This window comes from Mustelus asterias, chromosome 12, assembly GCF_964213995.1.
Source record: "Mustelus asterias chromosome 12, sMusAst1.hap1.1, whole genome shotgun sequence".
NCBI lineage: Eukaryota > Metazoa > Chordata > Chondrichthyes > Carcharhiniformes > Triakidae > Mustelus > Mustelus asterias.
In genome coordinates, this window is record NC_135812.1 from 90607792 (window position 1) to 90625526 (window position 17735).

Below are 17735 nucleotides of genomic sequence, written 5' to 3' on the forward strand. Positions count from 1 at the left end.
TGTGCTGTATTGTTCTTTGTTTTCTATGGAAGAATGAGCTAGGCAGGTTGAATAACCTCCCCCATCTGCACATGCCTTTGTAAACTGAATAAAGGCACATTTTCATGGTGCTGCCCTCAGGAGGAGTATTTTAATGCATTTTAAGTGCTGTATAAATGGAAAAATTCACACTAAGAAAAAGTTTACCAAGACAGTAGAGTTTTCCATCATTTTATTTCTCAAATCAAACAATTTAAGATTCACATTATTCTTTGGAAGAAAAAAGCCTGAGATTGAACAAGTAATTCTGCATTTTAAAGATGATTGAAGCATGTGTAAAAGTTATGTCGCTTTAATCCCTTGAGAGAACAAGCCACTGACATGGTTAAAAGTTGCATCTAAAACCAGAATCTTATTGCTGACCAGCGCATAAATTTAATCTTTCAAAACATATAATGCAAATATTAAAATTAATGTCCTAATTTAAAATGATCGAAGGAGACCAAATAATAGTTGAAATCATTTATAATATAATCAAGGATAGTTGCATGTCTAATAATAAGAAATATATGATTTTTACTGTGTAATCAAGGGCCTTGCTACTCCATTGGGACCAAGGAGATGAAATGATTGGAAGCATAGGAGAAATTGCCAAGTTTCTGTGCTTCTAACTCCTCTTTCTCTACCACAGATGGATAGGCCGGCTCCCCATCACTGAATCAAAAAGTGTCACTTCATAACAGAAGATATCACAGTCTTACCCAGTCTATCGAGGGCAAGGACAATCTGTAGAATTGATTTTTCAATTGTAAACAAAACCACTTTTGAATGTAAACAAAGTTTCCCTTCAGCATTTAGATCAGGTTTTACCTCAGTAGCAATTCAGAGGCATAAAATATGAATAATGGAAAAACCTTTGGCAAACCTTCTCCCAGATTCAACATATGCATATAATCTATATTACAGAACACCATAAACTAGGTTATACAACAGAAATGAATATGCATGAATTATCAGCTTGCAAATGTAGGTCAAAGAAAGAGCAGTAGCCTTGTTAAGAACTTGTTTTACAATTGTGCTTACCAGAAACATCACAATGAACATTAATGCAAATTTACAAATAACACAGATCGCATTCCTTCTTTCAGCAGACAAACTGGAAGTGCAAACTTCAACACAATCAATGTTCATGAGGCTTTAGTGCACATACTTAAATGCATACCATACTTTTCTGTACAAAACTGGGCAGCTCAAAAAGATCATAACCCATCACTGGTTTTATTAGGTTGGTCATGTAAGATAAAGTACATTAAACCTTTAAGTATTGTACTTATCTTTACATATTCATACAGCTTGCTTTACATCAGATTCTGTGGATCTCACTAGTGTGTGGCTTTCTTCAAAATTAAAGATGACAGTTCTGAAAATAGAACACTTTCCCCTTATACATTCTGTGCCACATTCCTAAGTCTGGGTGCAGAAGTATAAGAGCCAGGATTCATGATAATGAACTGTAAGAACATGATAATAAGCAATGTTACATCTGAAGCTGAAGAATAATGAGTGAACTACCGGTTCAGCAAACCTCGAAAGCAAACTCCTTAACCAATGGGCCAGTTGTGATCAGAAATGCAGAAAAACAACTTATATGGTAACAAAAGATTCTTGGGAGGAGCAAAGGGACCTTGCCTTATTTAGTAACAACTCGAGCTGGTATAAAAGGAGGGTGAGTTGAGAGAGCTGGGCAGGAGAGCAAATGATATTGATGTGTAGTAATTAATTTCTCAGTACTGAGAACCATCTACAAGATAGTAACTCTGTTTCTCTCAGAACAAAAGTTTGCTCAACCTATACTCTGAAGTGTAATACGTAGGTGTAAGCATAAATACTTTTTCAATAAAATTATTGTTTGATAGCCGAATAAACCAGCTTGTTTGAGTCAAAGTTGATTGCTGTCATTATCTCACCTCAAGGTCTTCGAAAATCAAAATACATATGGCCTTATTTCTAGAATTGTTTTCCCTTGCATTGTTCTGATTTATGCACCTCTGCCACAGTAAAGCACCAGCTGTAGCATCAGTTTTATGATTCCACTCTGTACCACTTTAATATTGGGCCTAACAGGAAATGGATCAAAGTACTAAATTCAGCACACTTTAAGGAAAAAAACTGCTTAAACAGAATTCGGTTGTGATCTTTCACTGAACTTAAATTAAGATCTCCCAGATTAAGTCAGTGATCAAGATTGAGAACAAATTCACTACCTCAAATACTACACTTTATATTAGCTGCCCTGTGGAGTTTATTTTTTTTTACTGATACCAGAATTTTGCAATAACTATACACCACACTATAAAACTGAACCGCAGGCACTTGTGGATACTGAGACAGAACATTGCTTTTATAAACAGTGATGAACCAAGTGAATGAGAGAGCGAGAGAGAGAGTCTGCATTGATCGTTCACTCATTGATGTAACTGTTTTAGCACCAATTAAAACCAGCCAGTGTTTCAAACCATTGCTATTAATGAAATTGGTCAAAATTGCTTTTGACAGGTTCTGAACAGAGCAGCATTCCATCATGGAACCATAACTAGACTTGAGCTTTGTCACATTTCTTATACGCTATTAGGGTAAATGTTATTAGGACATAAAATTTACAATTAATTGTGAATTGACCATGCCTATTTCAGAAGTACAGCTGTAAGCAAACTAAACCTGAGCAAGTAGGCAAACCTTCAAGACAAGATCCAATAAATCCAGAAATGATGTTAATTACAGCTTTACAGGCATGAGTTCTTCAAAGAATTCTAAGATTGCGATGATATCAATTTATACAATTGATTGAAGTGCAAAAGTAGAATGGAAAATTGAATGAAAAAATCTTGATACCATTATTTTGCAATTCAAACGTGCAGTACCATCACATTCTAGAAGTAATTATTTCTATGGTGAATATCATAACAGAGTCATCCATCATTATAAGTTAACTAATCAGAGAATACACAGATCCATAAATGCCAGGTTTTAAAAAGTTATGTAGTACACACAGTATATACTTCAAAACAGATAACTTCACAGTGCTTCCTAATGGAATACCACATTGCACCAGTTTAAAAACAAGCAAGTGTAGGGGAAATAATAACAACAGGCCAATTTATCCAATTTATTTAAAATAGTTTGGATGTGTCAATTATTTAGATTTTTATATAAAAAAACAGTTGATGTAGTAAAATGCTATTTTAAACAAAACAATCACTTCAAAAAGATCTCTTTTTGCCTACAGGGATACTTACTGGAAGCGAAGTTAGATAAATTGCCATGTTTTTGATTAAAAAGGAATTTGAGGAACAGGCATTAGGACATGAAAGAAAATCTCCTTTGCTTAATTAGCACTGGGTCACAGCTTTCTACATGTTTATGTGAATCAAGAGCCAGGCTTCCTTTAAGCTTCTGTATCCACTTGTTAAAACCACTAGCTTCCTTTTGGTTCCCCCATACAGCATTTGACAGACATACAGTCTGTTGACCACAATGTTTGCTTGAAAGAAAAAGAATGATCAAATACAAAACCTGTTCCATTTTTAAAACGGAGGTACATCAAAGTCAAATCCATGTCTAGTTGCCTAAATCTGCATCTCCACAATTCAACATGCTTTAAATTTTCCCCTGAGAAAGGGCAAAATAACAGTCTCTCATTAAACTTCAGTAAAATACATCAAGCCAGCAGGCAGGGTATGTAAGTTCAAGTTTAGCTTTAGGGTTTTCAGTCTTCTGGACAAAGTAAATCCCCCGTTGTAAAAATGGGTCATTCTCAACACATTTACTCCTATCCGTTTAACAATTTTAAACATCGACAGCTTCTATTTAAATGTGCTCACAGAACAATTTATGCTGAAAGCAGTTTAAAAAAAACATACATATTGTAGCTATGATGAGATAGTAATGGGTAGGGTATGGGCAAAATATTCATTCCTTGTGCTGGAAGAACCAGAATGCTTTAATATACAACTTCTTAGATTTATGATGGAATACAAGTGTTCTGAAACAAAAGTCATTTAAAAATGAGTTGTACAGCATTGTTACTTGTGTAACATCCAGATCCACACAGCACTTGGAAACCTCACCCCCACCCTCCAAATCTTTATTCTTTGGTTTTTCCCCCAACACCCACAGAAAACCAAAATAGACTCCTGCTCTGCAATAGTCTTTCTACTAATGTAATATGGCATGCTGGCAACAACCTATAGAAATAAATCCCCAGTTGGCACTTGCATCTGATAATACTTGGTAATGTTGACAAAATCCCATGTTGGGGCTGGGGGAAAGCACAAGTTGGAGCAGCCCAAATTCAAACTCTGCCTTCTCTCAGGCCCACAACAGTAGTTTCTAGGAACATTTCAAGCAATGCTGCTAAACTGAAGTCCATGTAAATGAACAGAAGGTGTGTGTAATAGTAAGACCTAGCAACGTCATGCACTTCATCACGTTCTGAGCACAGTGCTCAGTTGGTTGCTAAGACAGTCTTATGCTGTGGACTCATGTTCATTAGGAACTGAATTGAAACTAGTCATTTCACTTAATACCCTTAACAACCATCTGACAAAGAACACCTTCACCCTACTTATCAAAATTCAATTGATTCAGAAATTCCACAATGTTTCAACATTGCATCCAGCCTATTAACAGAATCAAAATTATTTTTTACAAAAACATATTTCTATATTTCCTATTGTTGCCAGTGCAGCACAGACACACTGTCATTTAGTCACACAGCATTTACACACTGACCTAAATAAATGTCCTTGCAATACCTCCAAGGCAACAGGAGCAAGGTAGGAAACACAGAAATTATTTCCATTTGACAAAACACATTTTGGGATCTTAGTTAACTTTTGGACCACCCTATATTGCATGATTTCAAATATATTTACAAAATACAAGGCAGTCTAAAGGTTTAGTAGTACTGTTAGACAGTACATTTAGATTTTCTACAACAGATGTAAAGTAGGAATTCCTGAGTAGAATGGACACTCTGGCTTAAAGATTTATATAAGCAGATCATTAAGTAAGTGGTATTTACAAGCTAGATAAATACTGCACTGTAATTTTGAAGTGCTCAACAAATACAGGACCTCAATCTGGAAGGTTGCAACATTTCACACTGTTTTTAAAAAGAAATCCAAACATATTTTCAAAGAACAATGCAGAAGCGTTTTAGACATGGCTTGACTTTAACTCAGGGGGGGTTTGCTTGGATAGGTAGGAGGGAAACAAACATGGAATGTTCTGTGTGAGGGAATTTTAACTCCCAGGCCAATCAACCAGGAGCGATGTTAGGATTGTCAGGCTGAAGCAGACATTTGGATGGGAGCCTGAGGGCTCCAGGGTAAACAGGGTGATCCCCACACCCTGACATGAAGTTAGTACTGTTTGGGGTTCACAGAACATTTCTTTCTGGAAAATTACAGTAACTATCACTTGAAACAGACATCATTTATTATTCCCTTATTAAAAAAACTCTTTGTAACACTCTGCTTGCCATCCAATTTCAGCATTCTGAAGGGTTTATCGTACAGTACTGAGTGTTTATTAGGTACAATATGAAATCCACATTCATTTAAAAATAGAATGGACTGTAACATGATACTTGATTCATCATTTTGATATATGATAAATGCATATTGACTGAAATTTTATCCACAGGATTTAAAGTGGTAACTCAGTACATACTTTAATACTACCACAAACTCTATGAGTAGGAAAATTGTTATCATTTCAAGATGTTGAAATTGCCAGATAGGTTTTTAATGATCAAAAAAATGTAAAGTACCACTAGATAACTGCAAGTTGCAGCTCAGATACAGCATCTAAAAGTAGGAACATAAATAATGGTCCCAGATTGTTAGATGCATCCCTTTAAAAGCTTCTTTTTGCAAGATTAAATGTTTTGAAACCAGAATAATTTTGCATAAATGCTCCCGCTGATTTTTTCCCTTCATCGTTTAGGGCTCACTGCCAATTCCTATTTTCACTGATTCTGTTGCCATTTAAAACAATAAACTCATTACAAATTTCAATCAGGGAGCTTAAAAACAATCAGAAGTTTCAAACACGGATGACAAGTCAAATCATCTTTCTAACCTTTGTAGCAACTGATTTCTAGTTGAAAGCATTGGTCCAATATGCTCACATCAGCCAGGTATCATCAGACAAAACAGCCAACCTTCTTGGAGTGAATATTGCTCAGCCCTTCATTACACACCACCATCACATCTAACAACCTAAATTCTGGACATGAAAGAGCAATGTTCTAACACAAACAAGCAGCCAGTCCCCTCTTCACTAAAGTTGATCTTACACTATAACCTATAACTCTGGATGTTACTCGAAACCCTAATGTGACAAGTTTATAACAGATTTTGATTCATAACTGGAAAGGTAAAGTCAGACTTCCAATATAACAACAAAACACTTTGATGTACAATATAAGTGCACAGTTTGAAGGTGTTCCAGTACACTCTGCTAGACAATAATGCAACTGCTTTCAACTATGAGAGCAAAATTCACCTTTAATGTTAAATATTAACGTTAAAGCCTTTTACTGACCTAAAGCAACATTTAGACTGGCTTCAAATTCTGTAAGATCATCATTCCATCCATTTTTGAGCAATCAATATAATTTTTATAGTTCTGCAGCTATTACCTGGAGAGCAATGGAAGAGGTGTAATAGGATAGCAAGTTGATGTTATACACTATAACCCTGGATGTTACTCAAATAAGATCAATAATAAAAGAACATTTCAAAAGCACCATTATTGAAAAAAACAGGACTTTGTGTTATGGAAACCAAACATACTGAAAGAATGAAATGCTTGCTATATTTGAAATAATCTGCTGCCAGATTTATTAAAAATTGTTGTCAGTTTGAAAGTTTAGAAAAATTAATACCCTCAATTTCAATGGCCGGTTTGAAAAGGAACAGGATCTAATTTGTAACACAAGACAATGACGTGACTGCTGTATCCAAACTAAAGCAGCTGAGATAAACCACTTTCGTTAATTTCTAAATATTTACTATGACCGTTTCATCTTTAGTGTTCCAGTAGCCACCTCTTTTAAACCACATACAAACCATCTGATACCACAACTACTTTAACAATGAAGTACTTAAACATCAAAATACAAAACCCTGGAGAATTTGCAAGGACTTTTATTTGGAGATATCATGGAGTGATACTTGGAGTGTTTGAATCTTTTGAAGTTCAAACATGTAACCTTGAAATATTCTAAAGCCTAGTTAGGACATGAGAGTAAATTGCGCTGCATTGGAACAATGGTTTCTGATATCTAGGGTATGGCCAGAGGGTTTAGATGCCAACATAGCCCAGTATTGTTCTGTTGAAACCGCAGGACTTTGATAAGCACATTTGTGAAATTTCGACAACATGAAGCTATCAATACCCGCAGTGATATTTTAAATTCATTTGCCATTGCCCCCATTCCCTCAACCACAAATGTATATTTTTTAAACTACAACCATCAATTGAAAATGTCCAAAACCTCCAGCGATTTTCCAAAGCTTTCAAGATTTCAGAAACAATTTTAAAACGAATCATCGCATTGGGAAAGATAAATACCAGAAAGTCATAAAAATAGTGACAGGGAAAGTATTTTACAATGTTTTACAATAACTTGAATAGCGTTTTAAAAGACAAGTGGAGAAATTTTAACTTCACAGAGCAGGTTGGTCGGGAGTGGTGGGTGGTTAAAAATGTTTTAATCGACTGTGTTGGAAAGCCAGTTCCAACCTGTCGACATTTGTATTTAAGTGCAGCCTGCTCAGCTGCATGCAAGAAAGCCCCTTGGGAGAGGCAGGATGTCAATTTAAATATGTTACGAGGTAATTAACAGCTATCTTAACAGGGGGTTTCAACTTTAACTGTGGGTGCACAGGTGTCCCAGCCTTCTTGGAACTCTCCAGTGAAAGCAAAGCAAGATAATAGCAGCAATTGAAGGGGCTGTACAGACAACAGGCAAAAATCCCCAAGTACTGAGATTTCACACCTGCCTCCTTGCCTGGTGAAAGGCTTTTGCTCACAGGGCTCATTCTGAAAGTTTGCTTTTAGTGGCTTCCGCTACTTTGGAGGTGACTTTCACTGCACTGGAGGTTTGTGCATCTGATCTCCACTTTCATCTGACTTATCTAAGAATAAGATCTAAGACCCACTCACCTGATGAAGGAGCAGCGCTCCGAAAACTCATGATTCCAAATAAACCTGTTGAACTTTAACTTGGTGTTGTGAGATTTCTCACTATATCTAAGAATGGGTGCTGCTTATGTTGCTTTACCTTGGAATGCAGACGAACGCCGATGTACAGCTTTGCAGAAGGCGATGACCTAAACGCAGGGCATGTATAGCCACAGGATTAGTATCCTAGAGACGTCTGAATACCAATGCCTCAGGAAGCTTGGGGCATCCTGTCAGGTCGTCGCAAACATTAGCAGCCTGGTGGAAGACCACCTGCTGCCAAGGGCAGCTGATGGTCAGTCTTTACCGGTGGTTGTCAAAGTAACCACTGCTCTCAACTTATTTTCCACAGGCTCTTTCCAGGGATCTGCATGAAATATTTGCAGGATTTTGCAGTCAGTCGCTCATAAATGTATCACACAAGTGACCAATGCCATCTTTGCCAGCCAAGACAGTCACATACACTTTGCCACTGATGCAAACAATCAGAATGAGTGATGCTCGAGTTTGCAGCTCTGGCTGGCTTCTCAATGTTTTGTAGGACATCATTGCAAATCAATTAAAATAAATCAAACAAACTGAGGGACAGTATTTGAGGATGCTGCCTGAATCAAAAAGCAAATCACAAATGAAACTTAAAACATCAAATCAAAAAGAGATTAATGGGGTGGATAAGGCACCCCAGTCCCCGCAGGCATGGAGGACATCATTGCCTGCGCACATGGCAATCAAGCCATCCAAATGAATTTGTGAACAGTAAGGATTTCCACTCTTCCACGTGCAGCTTGCTTGTAACCACTAATATGTGCAAGATTCCCAGGCAGCTGCCATGATGCATTCATTGCCTGCTCACCCTCCCAGAGTTCTTGGAACAGAATTACCAGCTGGCTGCTGAAGGACAAAGATTTAAATGATGTTGATGACACCTGGGAGGAGGTCAAGCAATAAGACCCATGAGTGCCATAATATGCCGAGATGTGTCTGAGAGCAAGTAACTGGGATGATGAAGCTTCGGGTGCCTCGACAGATTTGTAATCACCCTACACTACAAATCAGTGAGGACTGGAGCTGCAGGAGCAGCAATGTAGAGAGGGGGGACGAGACATGACCCTATGGCACCAGCAGCAGTTCAAATTGCTGCCCAGGATGCCCCCCATGATGGCAGAGTCTTTTAGGTTATACCAGTAGCCACCTGGCAAACATATGCTGAACCCAGTTACCGCATCACTGCACCCTCCTTCCCTCCAAAACAAACAAAACATCCCTTTCACAGACATCCATTGCTTGTCTTGGTCTTTTCTTGCCATTTATCACAAGTAAGGCCGCCACTTGGCAGGCAGCAAGCAAAAGCAGGCAAGTTGGGAAGTTGGTGTAGGTACTTTGTAGGTGTCTCAAAAAACTAAACAGGAACTTAATAATGTAACATTGTGAAACACATCCATAAGTATATTCTTGTGCAACTATCTTTGCTCTTTTTCTGCTACTCAAAAGTGATGCAGCCCCTGTCACTTCAGCAGAGCTAGAGGAGACACATCCGTACAGTGGTAAACTCAGATATTTGGAAACCAAACAGCCTATGGGCACTGACTGGAGGTGCTTTGAGCAGAGTCCCCACCTACTCCATACTTCCTTCCCCATCTTCCTTCTCATGGTGCACTGCTCTGCCCTGCTTGCAATGAGCTGGAGAGAACTTTGTGGTACAGCAGTTAGGCACTGAAGAGTTAAGACTGGGGTTTTATCAATCCTTTTTCATCTCAACATAAAAATTGTGAAAACCATTGGTGAAGCCTGCATACACTTGTCACTCCATGTGAAAGGTCACCCTTTCCAAAGAGCTCTGTTATCACGACACTCACTCTCCTATGTTGTAATTCTTCTTCAGTGAGCACTAATATGTGCGTCATCAGCATACTGTAGTTCTACTACAGAAGTGATTGTTATCTTGGCTTTAGCCTTCAGCCAGTTAAGTTTGAAGAGTTTACCATCAGTGCAAAATGTCATTACCACACTTGGGGGGGGGGGGGGATAGTGTTAGTGAAATGACATCCTTGTTTGGTGCCTGCTTTGATAGGGAAGGTGTCCATAGTGAAGTGTTTGCATTCTACGTAGCTGATGGATGATGTTTGTGAGTTTAGCTGGGCATACAAGAATCTACAAGAGCAGGGGACTTGCCTTGAACACCATCATCATGAAATCCAATTCAGTTGTGATTCATGGTGAAGCATTGGAAAATATCTCTCACTTCCCATATCTTGGAATCTATCTGTCCCAAATTATTGGTGAAGAAGTGCACCACTGATGCTTTTCACAATTTGTGGGCGAGGCAGATATTCACTGCAGAGCCTGGCCTTCATTCGTCTCGTGTAGTAAGCGCATTCAAAAAAAATCATGCACAAGCATTTTCTACACATCTTAGGATGGGAGTAAGTCATCTGGGATCCTGAAAGTCTGCCTAATATGCTAGCTTAGCCTATGGTAAATTACCTACTTGGGTTTTAAAAGAATCATGCCATCAGACTTTACACTAAACTTAAAAGTAAAATGGGCAGTAATTCTCCCCACATTTCTCCATGGCGCTGACATTTGGACAACTTCTAGATGCTTTATCAAGGCCCTAGAACAACATTATCAACACTGTCTTAAAAAGATCCTGCAAATCAAGTGGGAGGTCAAAAGAATAAACATAATCATCCTCCAAGTCATAGCTACACAAAGTGTAGAGGCCTTGATAATCTTAGATCAGCTGGGATGGATGGGACACGTCATCAGCATGCATGACTCAAGACAGTCCAAATAGGTGCTATGCCAGGGAGACTGCTCACATAGAAGACAAAATAAACATTTCAAAGATAATTGGAAAGCCTCCATGAACCACTGCTCTATTAACATCAACACATGGGAAGTAGTTGCCCATTCATGACCAAAATGGTGATCCATCATTATGAATGGTGTCAAGATCTTTTAATCAACAACTGAGAGAGAATTACAAGACAGATGGAAAAAGAGGGGCAGTTGCTCAAGTCAACAATACACCCACTTGACATGAGGGATTGTCGATTTTCACTCATTCTCCAGACAGATCCCTCCAATCACTTTACAAGCACACACAGCACGGTTGGAGACTCTTCCAGTACCCCTCACATTTTTTTGCTGCTGCTCCAGAATTATCCTCTGTCTTCAACTCAGTGGGATTCAGTATATGCATCCGGCTGGACAGAGCTTGGGGTATCCTGTGCTCTCTGATGTGGAGTCTTCACTGCTCTCCCTGTCCCCAAAATCAGCTCGTGCTGATTTGTGCGCATAACTATATCTTACCAATCCCACCAAAATGTGTATCTGAGCCGAAGCGTGGTCTGCAAGAGTCCAATAATAGTGTACTTTCAGAGTGTGTGACCACTTTGAAGGAATCTTTGTCCTTATCTTGCACAATTTCCTGCAGAGTACTTGATGAGACAGTGCAACATAAAAGTAGTGAATTAAAACTGTCAAGGGGAGAATGCATTAAGTGACTATTATGTACATGATTGTTTTCTACTGCTTGCTGACATCAAGTCAACACCCCCCTCCCCACCTTCATGCAGGAACTCGAGCTTATCTCCAGCACCTCGTCTCTTCTTCTCCACTTGTCTGCATTGAGATGACTAGAGGGTCACTTCCAGTTCTTTGCCTCTATCGCGTATTTGGTGCTTTCTTCAACAACAAGGAGGGAAAGGAGAACCTATAGGTAAGAGTGATGGAATGTGTCAAAAGGTGATGAACGAAAGTTTTTGAGGGTCACTGAGGGAAAAACATGACACAGCATTAGGATAAGGATGAGTGTCAGTGGTGAATTGTCAAATGGATATTATGAGGCAGTACACAGACAGGAATAGATGCACATGGAAGGCAAGTTGGGGTGAGGAATGATGTGCAGGAAGAGGCTTTGGAAGGCAGAAAAAATGAGATTGGACTTGTATGCACATACAGGGTGTAGTTGAATGTGCCATCAAACTCACCTTTCCAGACCTAAGTTGGTGACTAAACTGCTTCCTATACTGCATCCAAGAGTGTGGCACCACATTTCTACTGCTAACCTCAGCAATCGTTCTCTGAGGCAAGTTTCTTTCTTCTGTCTGTAGGGAAGAGGATCTCCCTCCAGGCCCTTGCACACTGCAGCATGAAGTCCAGGGAGGCATCTGTGAATTGAGGCACAGGCTCGCCATGGTGGAAATTCATTAAAATTGCTTCCTGTGTCCCCTTACCTCCACAATTCACCATCTTTTCAGTATCCCCTTTAAATAGTTCAGCTGACATACTATGATGCAGGTGCCATCATGCCCGTCCACACCATTTGCTCAGAAAAGCCAGAAGTCATATGCAAACAAAGTAGCACGGTTAAAATGTTACTGACAGACCTGCTGCAGTTATTTCCAGGTTCCTCATTTGCTGGTGGGCATTACAATCTCTCCCCAAGTAGTAAATTTACATTTTTCATCAAATAAATTATTTCTGGAATCAATTGTTTAGTTGTACCGTCGTTTTTATATAAAATGTCATAAAAAGAGATGTTTTTAGTCAGCCAAAACTTATTTGAATCTGAAATCTGATCTTCTGCAAAGTATGCCCCAGAATACATTGAAAGGAGGTTGAACTTGACTGAAGATGTCACAGTGACACTGGGGCTAAAATCCCATACCTGATTAACCAAAGGTGAAGGTGAAACTGCTTAAAGATTATTAAATACTAGAGAACTGAAACAACATTCTAAAAATCTTTAGCTTGTGACATAAAGGTTACAGGAGCAGGTTTGCCAAGCTGAAGACAAGTCTATTGTTTCACTGACAACCTATTTGAATGGCAAGAGCACACATGCAAAACTATTAGTTTTGAATATCTAAATAGTATTTGCAACTGCAGGAAGATCAATCCTTATACAATGGTTTTCAGACTGGGGTCCATGGAACCCCAAGGACTTTCTGTGGGGTTTGCAAAATAATATGCTTACTAAACAGGATTGGACTTTGGGTGAGCAATCACCCAGCACTCAGGTGGTTAGGAATGCCATGGTCAAGGTTAAAAGAATGAGCGGTGGGCAGAGGTGGGCCTGATACAAGCCAGGAGCGAATGCACCAATCAAATATGCAGTGCGGAGCAGGCTGGCTATTTTCGACCTTGGGGAGGTTGAGGCACAAAGGAGCGCTGAGCACATCAAGGTTGCTATCTAGAATAAAAGCAAAATACTGGAATCTGAAACAGAAACAGAAAATGCTGGCAAATCTCAGCAGGTCTGACTAGGTCTTTCCAGCATTTTCTGTTTTTGTTACCATCCAGAATCACAGTTACCAAGGTTGGTGGTGGGCTTTAGGTCAGTTCAGTCTTGTTCAAGAGATGGGACTTACTTCAAGTAAAAACAAGGTATTATATATTTAAACTCAAAGAAATGATGCCAAAATACAAGTTCGCCAAGGCACCATATTGCTAGGCAGCCATGTTACCTAGTGTAACTGTAAAAGCCATTTGTTGTTTACAATACCTGAATACTCTGCGATACTGCACTGTGAAAGCTCACAGGTGCCAAGTAGAGCAAATATAAAAACAAATAAAAGTATATATTACCTTTGGAACACATTTAGTGGTATGTCATTCTGGCAACTACAATCTTCTGTGCAACACAGACACCTTTAAAGATCGATGATAGTCTAGGAGTAAATTACTTTAAAATAAAAGTATTTAAAATGGCCTCATAGCACCATTGCAAGTGCTTCAGCTGAAGCCATGGACAATACTTATTCCTGTAATGAGGAACAGATGAAGAACAGAGAATGTTACATTGCTCAGTGATGGATGGCTGCAATATGTTGTGTACTAAAAAAATTATCCAATGAAGCAATGAAATAAACAAAACTGAAGAAGCGACACCTCAGATCAAAGCAGCTGGAATATAAGGGCAAACTGAAGCATTTCTTTGAATGAAAAAAGCAAAATAACAGTCAGAAAACTCAAGTCACAAATATTACATCAGTTCTGGAAAAGGCCCTGAAAACATCCCTCTTAACGGGTATTGCTAAAAGCTGATTGTGACGGTGAGTGAAGGCTATACCCCTTTCTAACGGCACAACTGGTAGAAAAATCAAGGGATTTGAGATATAAAATGCCAATTGTCAGAAATGCTTTGTGGATGATAGCAGTTTGCAATTCAGCTGGGCGAAACAACTGATGCTGGTGGTATGGCACAATTATTAGTATACGCTCACTATGTTTGATTTGGGGAAATTTGTTAGGGGTTACTAGAATTAATAACAGAGGAAAAATTCAAGCTACTGAATAATTACATGCAATCTAGAATTGCTTAAAATGGGAGCACTGTGTTGCTGTTTGCACAGATGGTGCTGATGCTATAGCAGGCAATAGAAATTGTGTTGCAAGAGAAAAAAAGCAGCAGGTAATTGTGACAAATTCTATGCTATAATGCCCAGCCCTTACTTAAAAATGAACTGAATCTAAATAATATACTCTTTTCAATACAGCTTTGAGAGCTGTGAATTTTATGAAGTCCAAGCCTGCAAAATTAACATTTGTTTGCAAAAGCAGTATTCAGAAATGGGTGCAGGACATGACAATTGCTTCATATTGAAGTACATTGGTTATCTTCTGGCAAAGCAAAGGTTTTTGAGCTTTGCTCTGGAGCACAATCGCGCATTAGCTGAAAACATCTCTGACCACATGTGGGTAACAAATCTTGCGTGCGATGCTGAATCAAATGAATCCAAAGGCCATAAAACCCTGCTCAAACCAAGGGACAATACTGAGACATTTAGGAAAATGAGACTGAGCAATGGAGTTTCAGATACGTTCCTGCTACTGACTGAGTTTCTGGATGCAAACATGATGACAGCTAATTGCTCATCTTGCAAAATTGGCAGAGTACTTCAGTGTCACTTTTAAAAATATAAACACAGATAAGTACGATTGGGTTTAGGATTCATTTTCAATGCTTGCTATGTCAACTTGTTGCTGAAATGGAAAAACAAAAGGGGAATGAATGGGTGGAACCGCCTGTGACTCCTCACTGAAAATTAAGCTACAAGAGCAAACACCTTCACAGTTTTGATCATCTGTTGCTGCAAAAGTGTTGTTACCTTTCCCAACAACTTGCGTTTGTTAAATATCACTTGCTGCTTTGGAAGAAATCAAGACAAACTACAGGTCAATCTTATTGCGGAGACTGACTTACGAATGGACTCTGCAGTGAGAAACAAGCACACTCAGCTCTCTGATATCCATAAGTAAACACCTGTTTTGTCAAGCATTGCTAAATGACACTTTACATGCAGCATTTTCATGAGTATTATGCAGTATTAGAATTTAGATGGGAAAGTCCATGATTACTAATCTATTGAAAAGGTGTCCTTCAATCAAAGAAGCTCAAGGACCACTGACTTAAGGTGCTTTTACAAAATGGTAAGTAGCGTCCAGTAAAATGACAAAAACACTAACAAGATTTCAAGGTGCTTTCTGGTCCTACGATTAATGGTTATATCAGGGCATGGTAATTTAAACAGGATAATCTAGTAAATGAGGTGTTTTAGTTTGCTCCAAAGGTGGCTCCTTTCGAGCTTTACCTTTGCAAGAAGTATCTGAATTCTCACAACTGTCACAAATCCACAGCTGGACCAAAGTTCAGCTGACAGTATACAATTAGGTAACACCATTATGTGAAAAGGCAATGCATTTAGCTACTTTTGTGCTAAGGGCAATACATTTTCAGGTATAACATTTTCTTGATAGGGATGTGGTTAAGTGATATTTACAGACAATACTGTCGCTTGTTGGGTACCAGCAATTTAAAAAATATATTTAACTCAACACTGAAGTGCTTCATTGTATAGGAATTGTCAAATAAACAGCATATTTATACCTTTACAGAGTTTTCCCAAGAGTCAACTGCATTTTTTGCAACATGTCATAAATATTTCAGATGTTTGAAAATGGACTTTCCTTCCCTAAAAATCATTCAAATCAAACACTATGCTTCGGCTACTTATGGGAATCCCCAGGATGCCCATTTACATTTCTGTAAGTTAAAGTGCTCAGGTCACCATCATCTCCTCCCTTGTGTACCTTTACTACTTCAACTCAAATCACCTAGGTTCAGAAAAACTATTAAATAAATCAATTTTGCACAATTGGATCAATCCCAGGGATGCCCAAAACTGTATCAGGAGAAGTATCGATACTAGCTCATCGTTACTAAAAATATAGTTACTAAGTAATCAGGTTCAGCCCCTATCAAGTAACTACCTCCAAAACAATGCTTAGTAATTGGAGTTTTCAGCACAAAATATGGTCAATGGGAAAGACTATCTCAGGAAAGTGAAAACATCTTTTGCCCCTCTTTTGCCTTCATGTGCTGATCTTGGAGATGGTGTAGCAGAGGTCCCTCCATATGGGCAACCATCAAAATCCAAGTGATTTAATGTACACTCCACAGCTGGGATGTATCCGCTGTCCCACATTCCTGTGCCACACAGCTTACACAAGTCATGTAGACTGCAGGGGATCCTGGGCAAGAGACGAAATTGGTACAAAAGACTCCGTGCCTGTAAGAGGAGAGAAGAAAATGCGTCAGATAAGACAAACAGGATTGATTGAGATTTGTCCCTTTCAAAGCTTTTATTTGGAAACAGTAAAAAAAAAATCACATTTCAGATACCTCCTTTTCCCACAAAAACTCTGTGTAATGTGATGATTGTTCTCCAATGGCTGGGGAAAACCTACAATAGCATTCTGAGACGGAGGGGAATGCTGAGGTAAACAGTCCACAAATGACCAATTTTTTTGCTGTGCCTAGCAGCATGTCACCATTGGTGGGAAAGACAGTATTGTCACTTACTTTGTCACATGCGTCTCTGACAACACTGCACCTCCTCGCTGAGTAGCACCAAACCACTGCCCCCACCCCACCCCACCCCCACTCATGCAAAGGAAAATGGAAATATAAAGCAGAGGTCACTTTTCTAAAGAAGTTTTAAGAATGTTTTTCTCTCTTAAATGGATTGTTTTGCAATTCACACATTCACTATCACAATACTGGAGATTAACAGGGCCAACTGAAACATTTAAAAACATTGCTGTTTGCCTAACCAAGTCAGTTCAGCTATTGAACGACAAGAAGAGCCTAGCTGCTGTTAATAACAAGTCTTTAAGCCTTCTCTAGCTGTCATTGCACCGATTTCTTTTTGGACTACAGTGCACATTAGGACAAAGTAATTCAGACACTGAGCGCAATATAGACAATGTTTATCATATAATTTGATCCCATTTTTATTCTCCCCACAAAAGAAAATCGCAAACTCGTAAACAACCAAAAAAATGCACAAAAATACCACAAGGAGAACTACTTCCTCATACAGAGAAATCAGCAGGAAACAACATTCTACCAACAGCTGTACATCATCATAAGATTTGACATCTTTTTTTCTAACTATAAAAATAAAATATTACATGTCAACTTGTTGCTACAA

The 17735-nt window shown here is 38.7% G+C and overlaps 1 protein-coding gene across 1 annotated transcript in view; it reads right to left on the bottom strand.

Moving 5' to 3' along the window:
• Window positions 1–201: 201 nt before the first annotated feature.
• The window catches only part of tbc1d16 (TBC1 domain family, member 16), a 100848-nt gene continuing 83314 nt past the window's right edge, over window positions 202–17735 (bottom strand). The window contains exon 13 of the mRNA XM_078225595.1: window positions 202–16811. Coding sequence (XP_078081721.1) covers window positions 16572–16811 — 240 coding nt within the window. The 3' untranslated portion in view covers window positions 202–16571. The remainder of the gene's footprint in view (window positions 16812–17735) is intronic.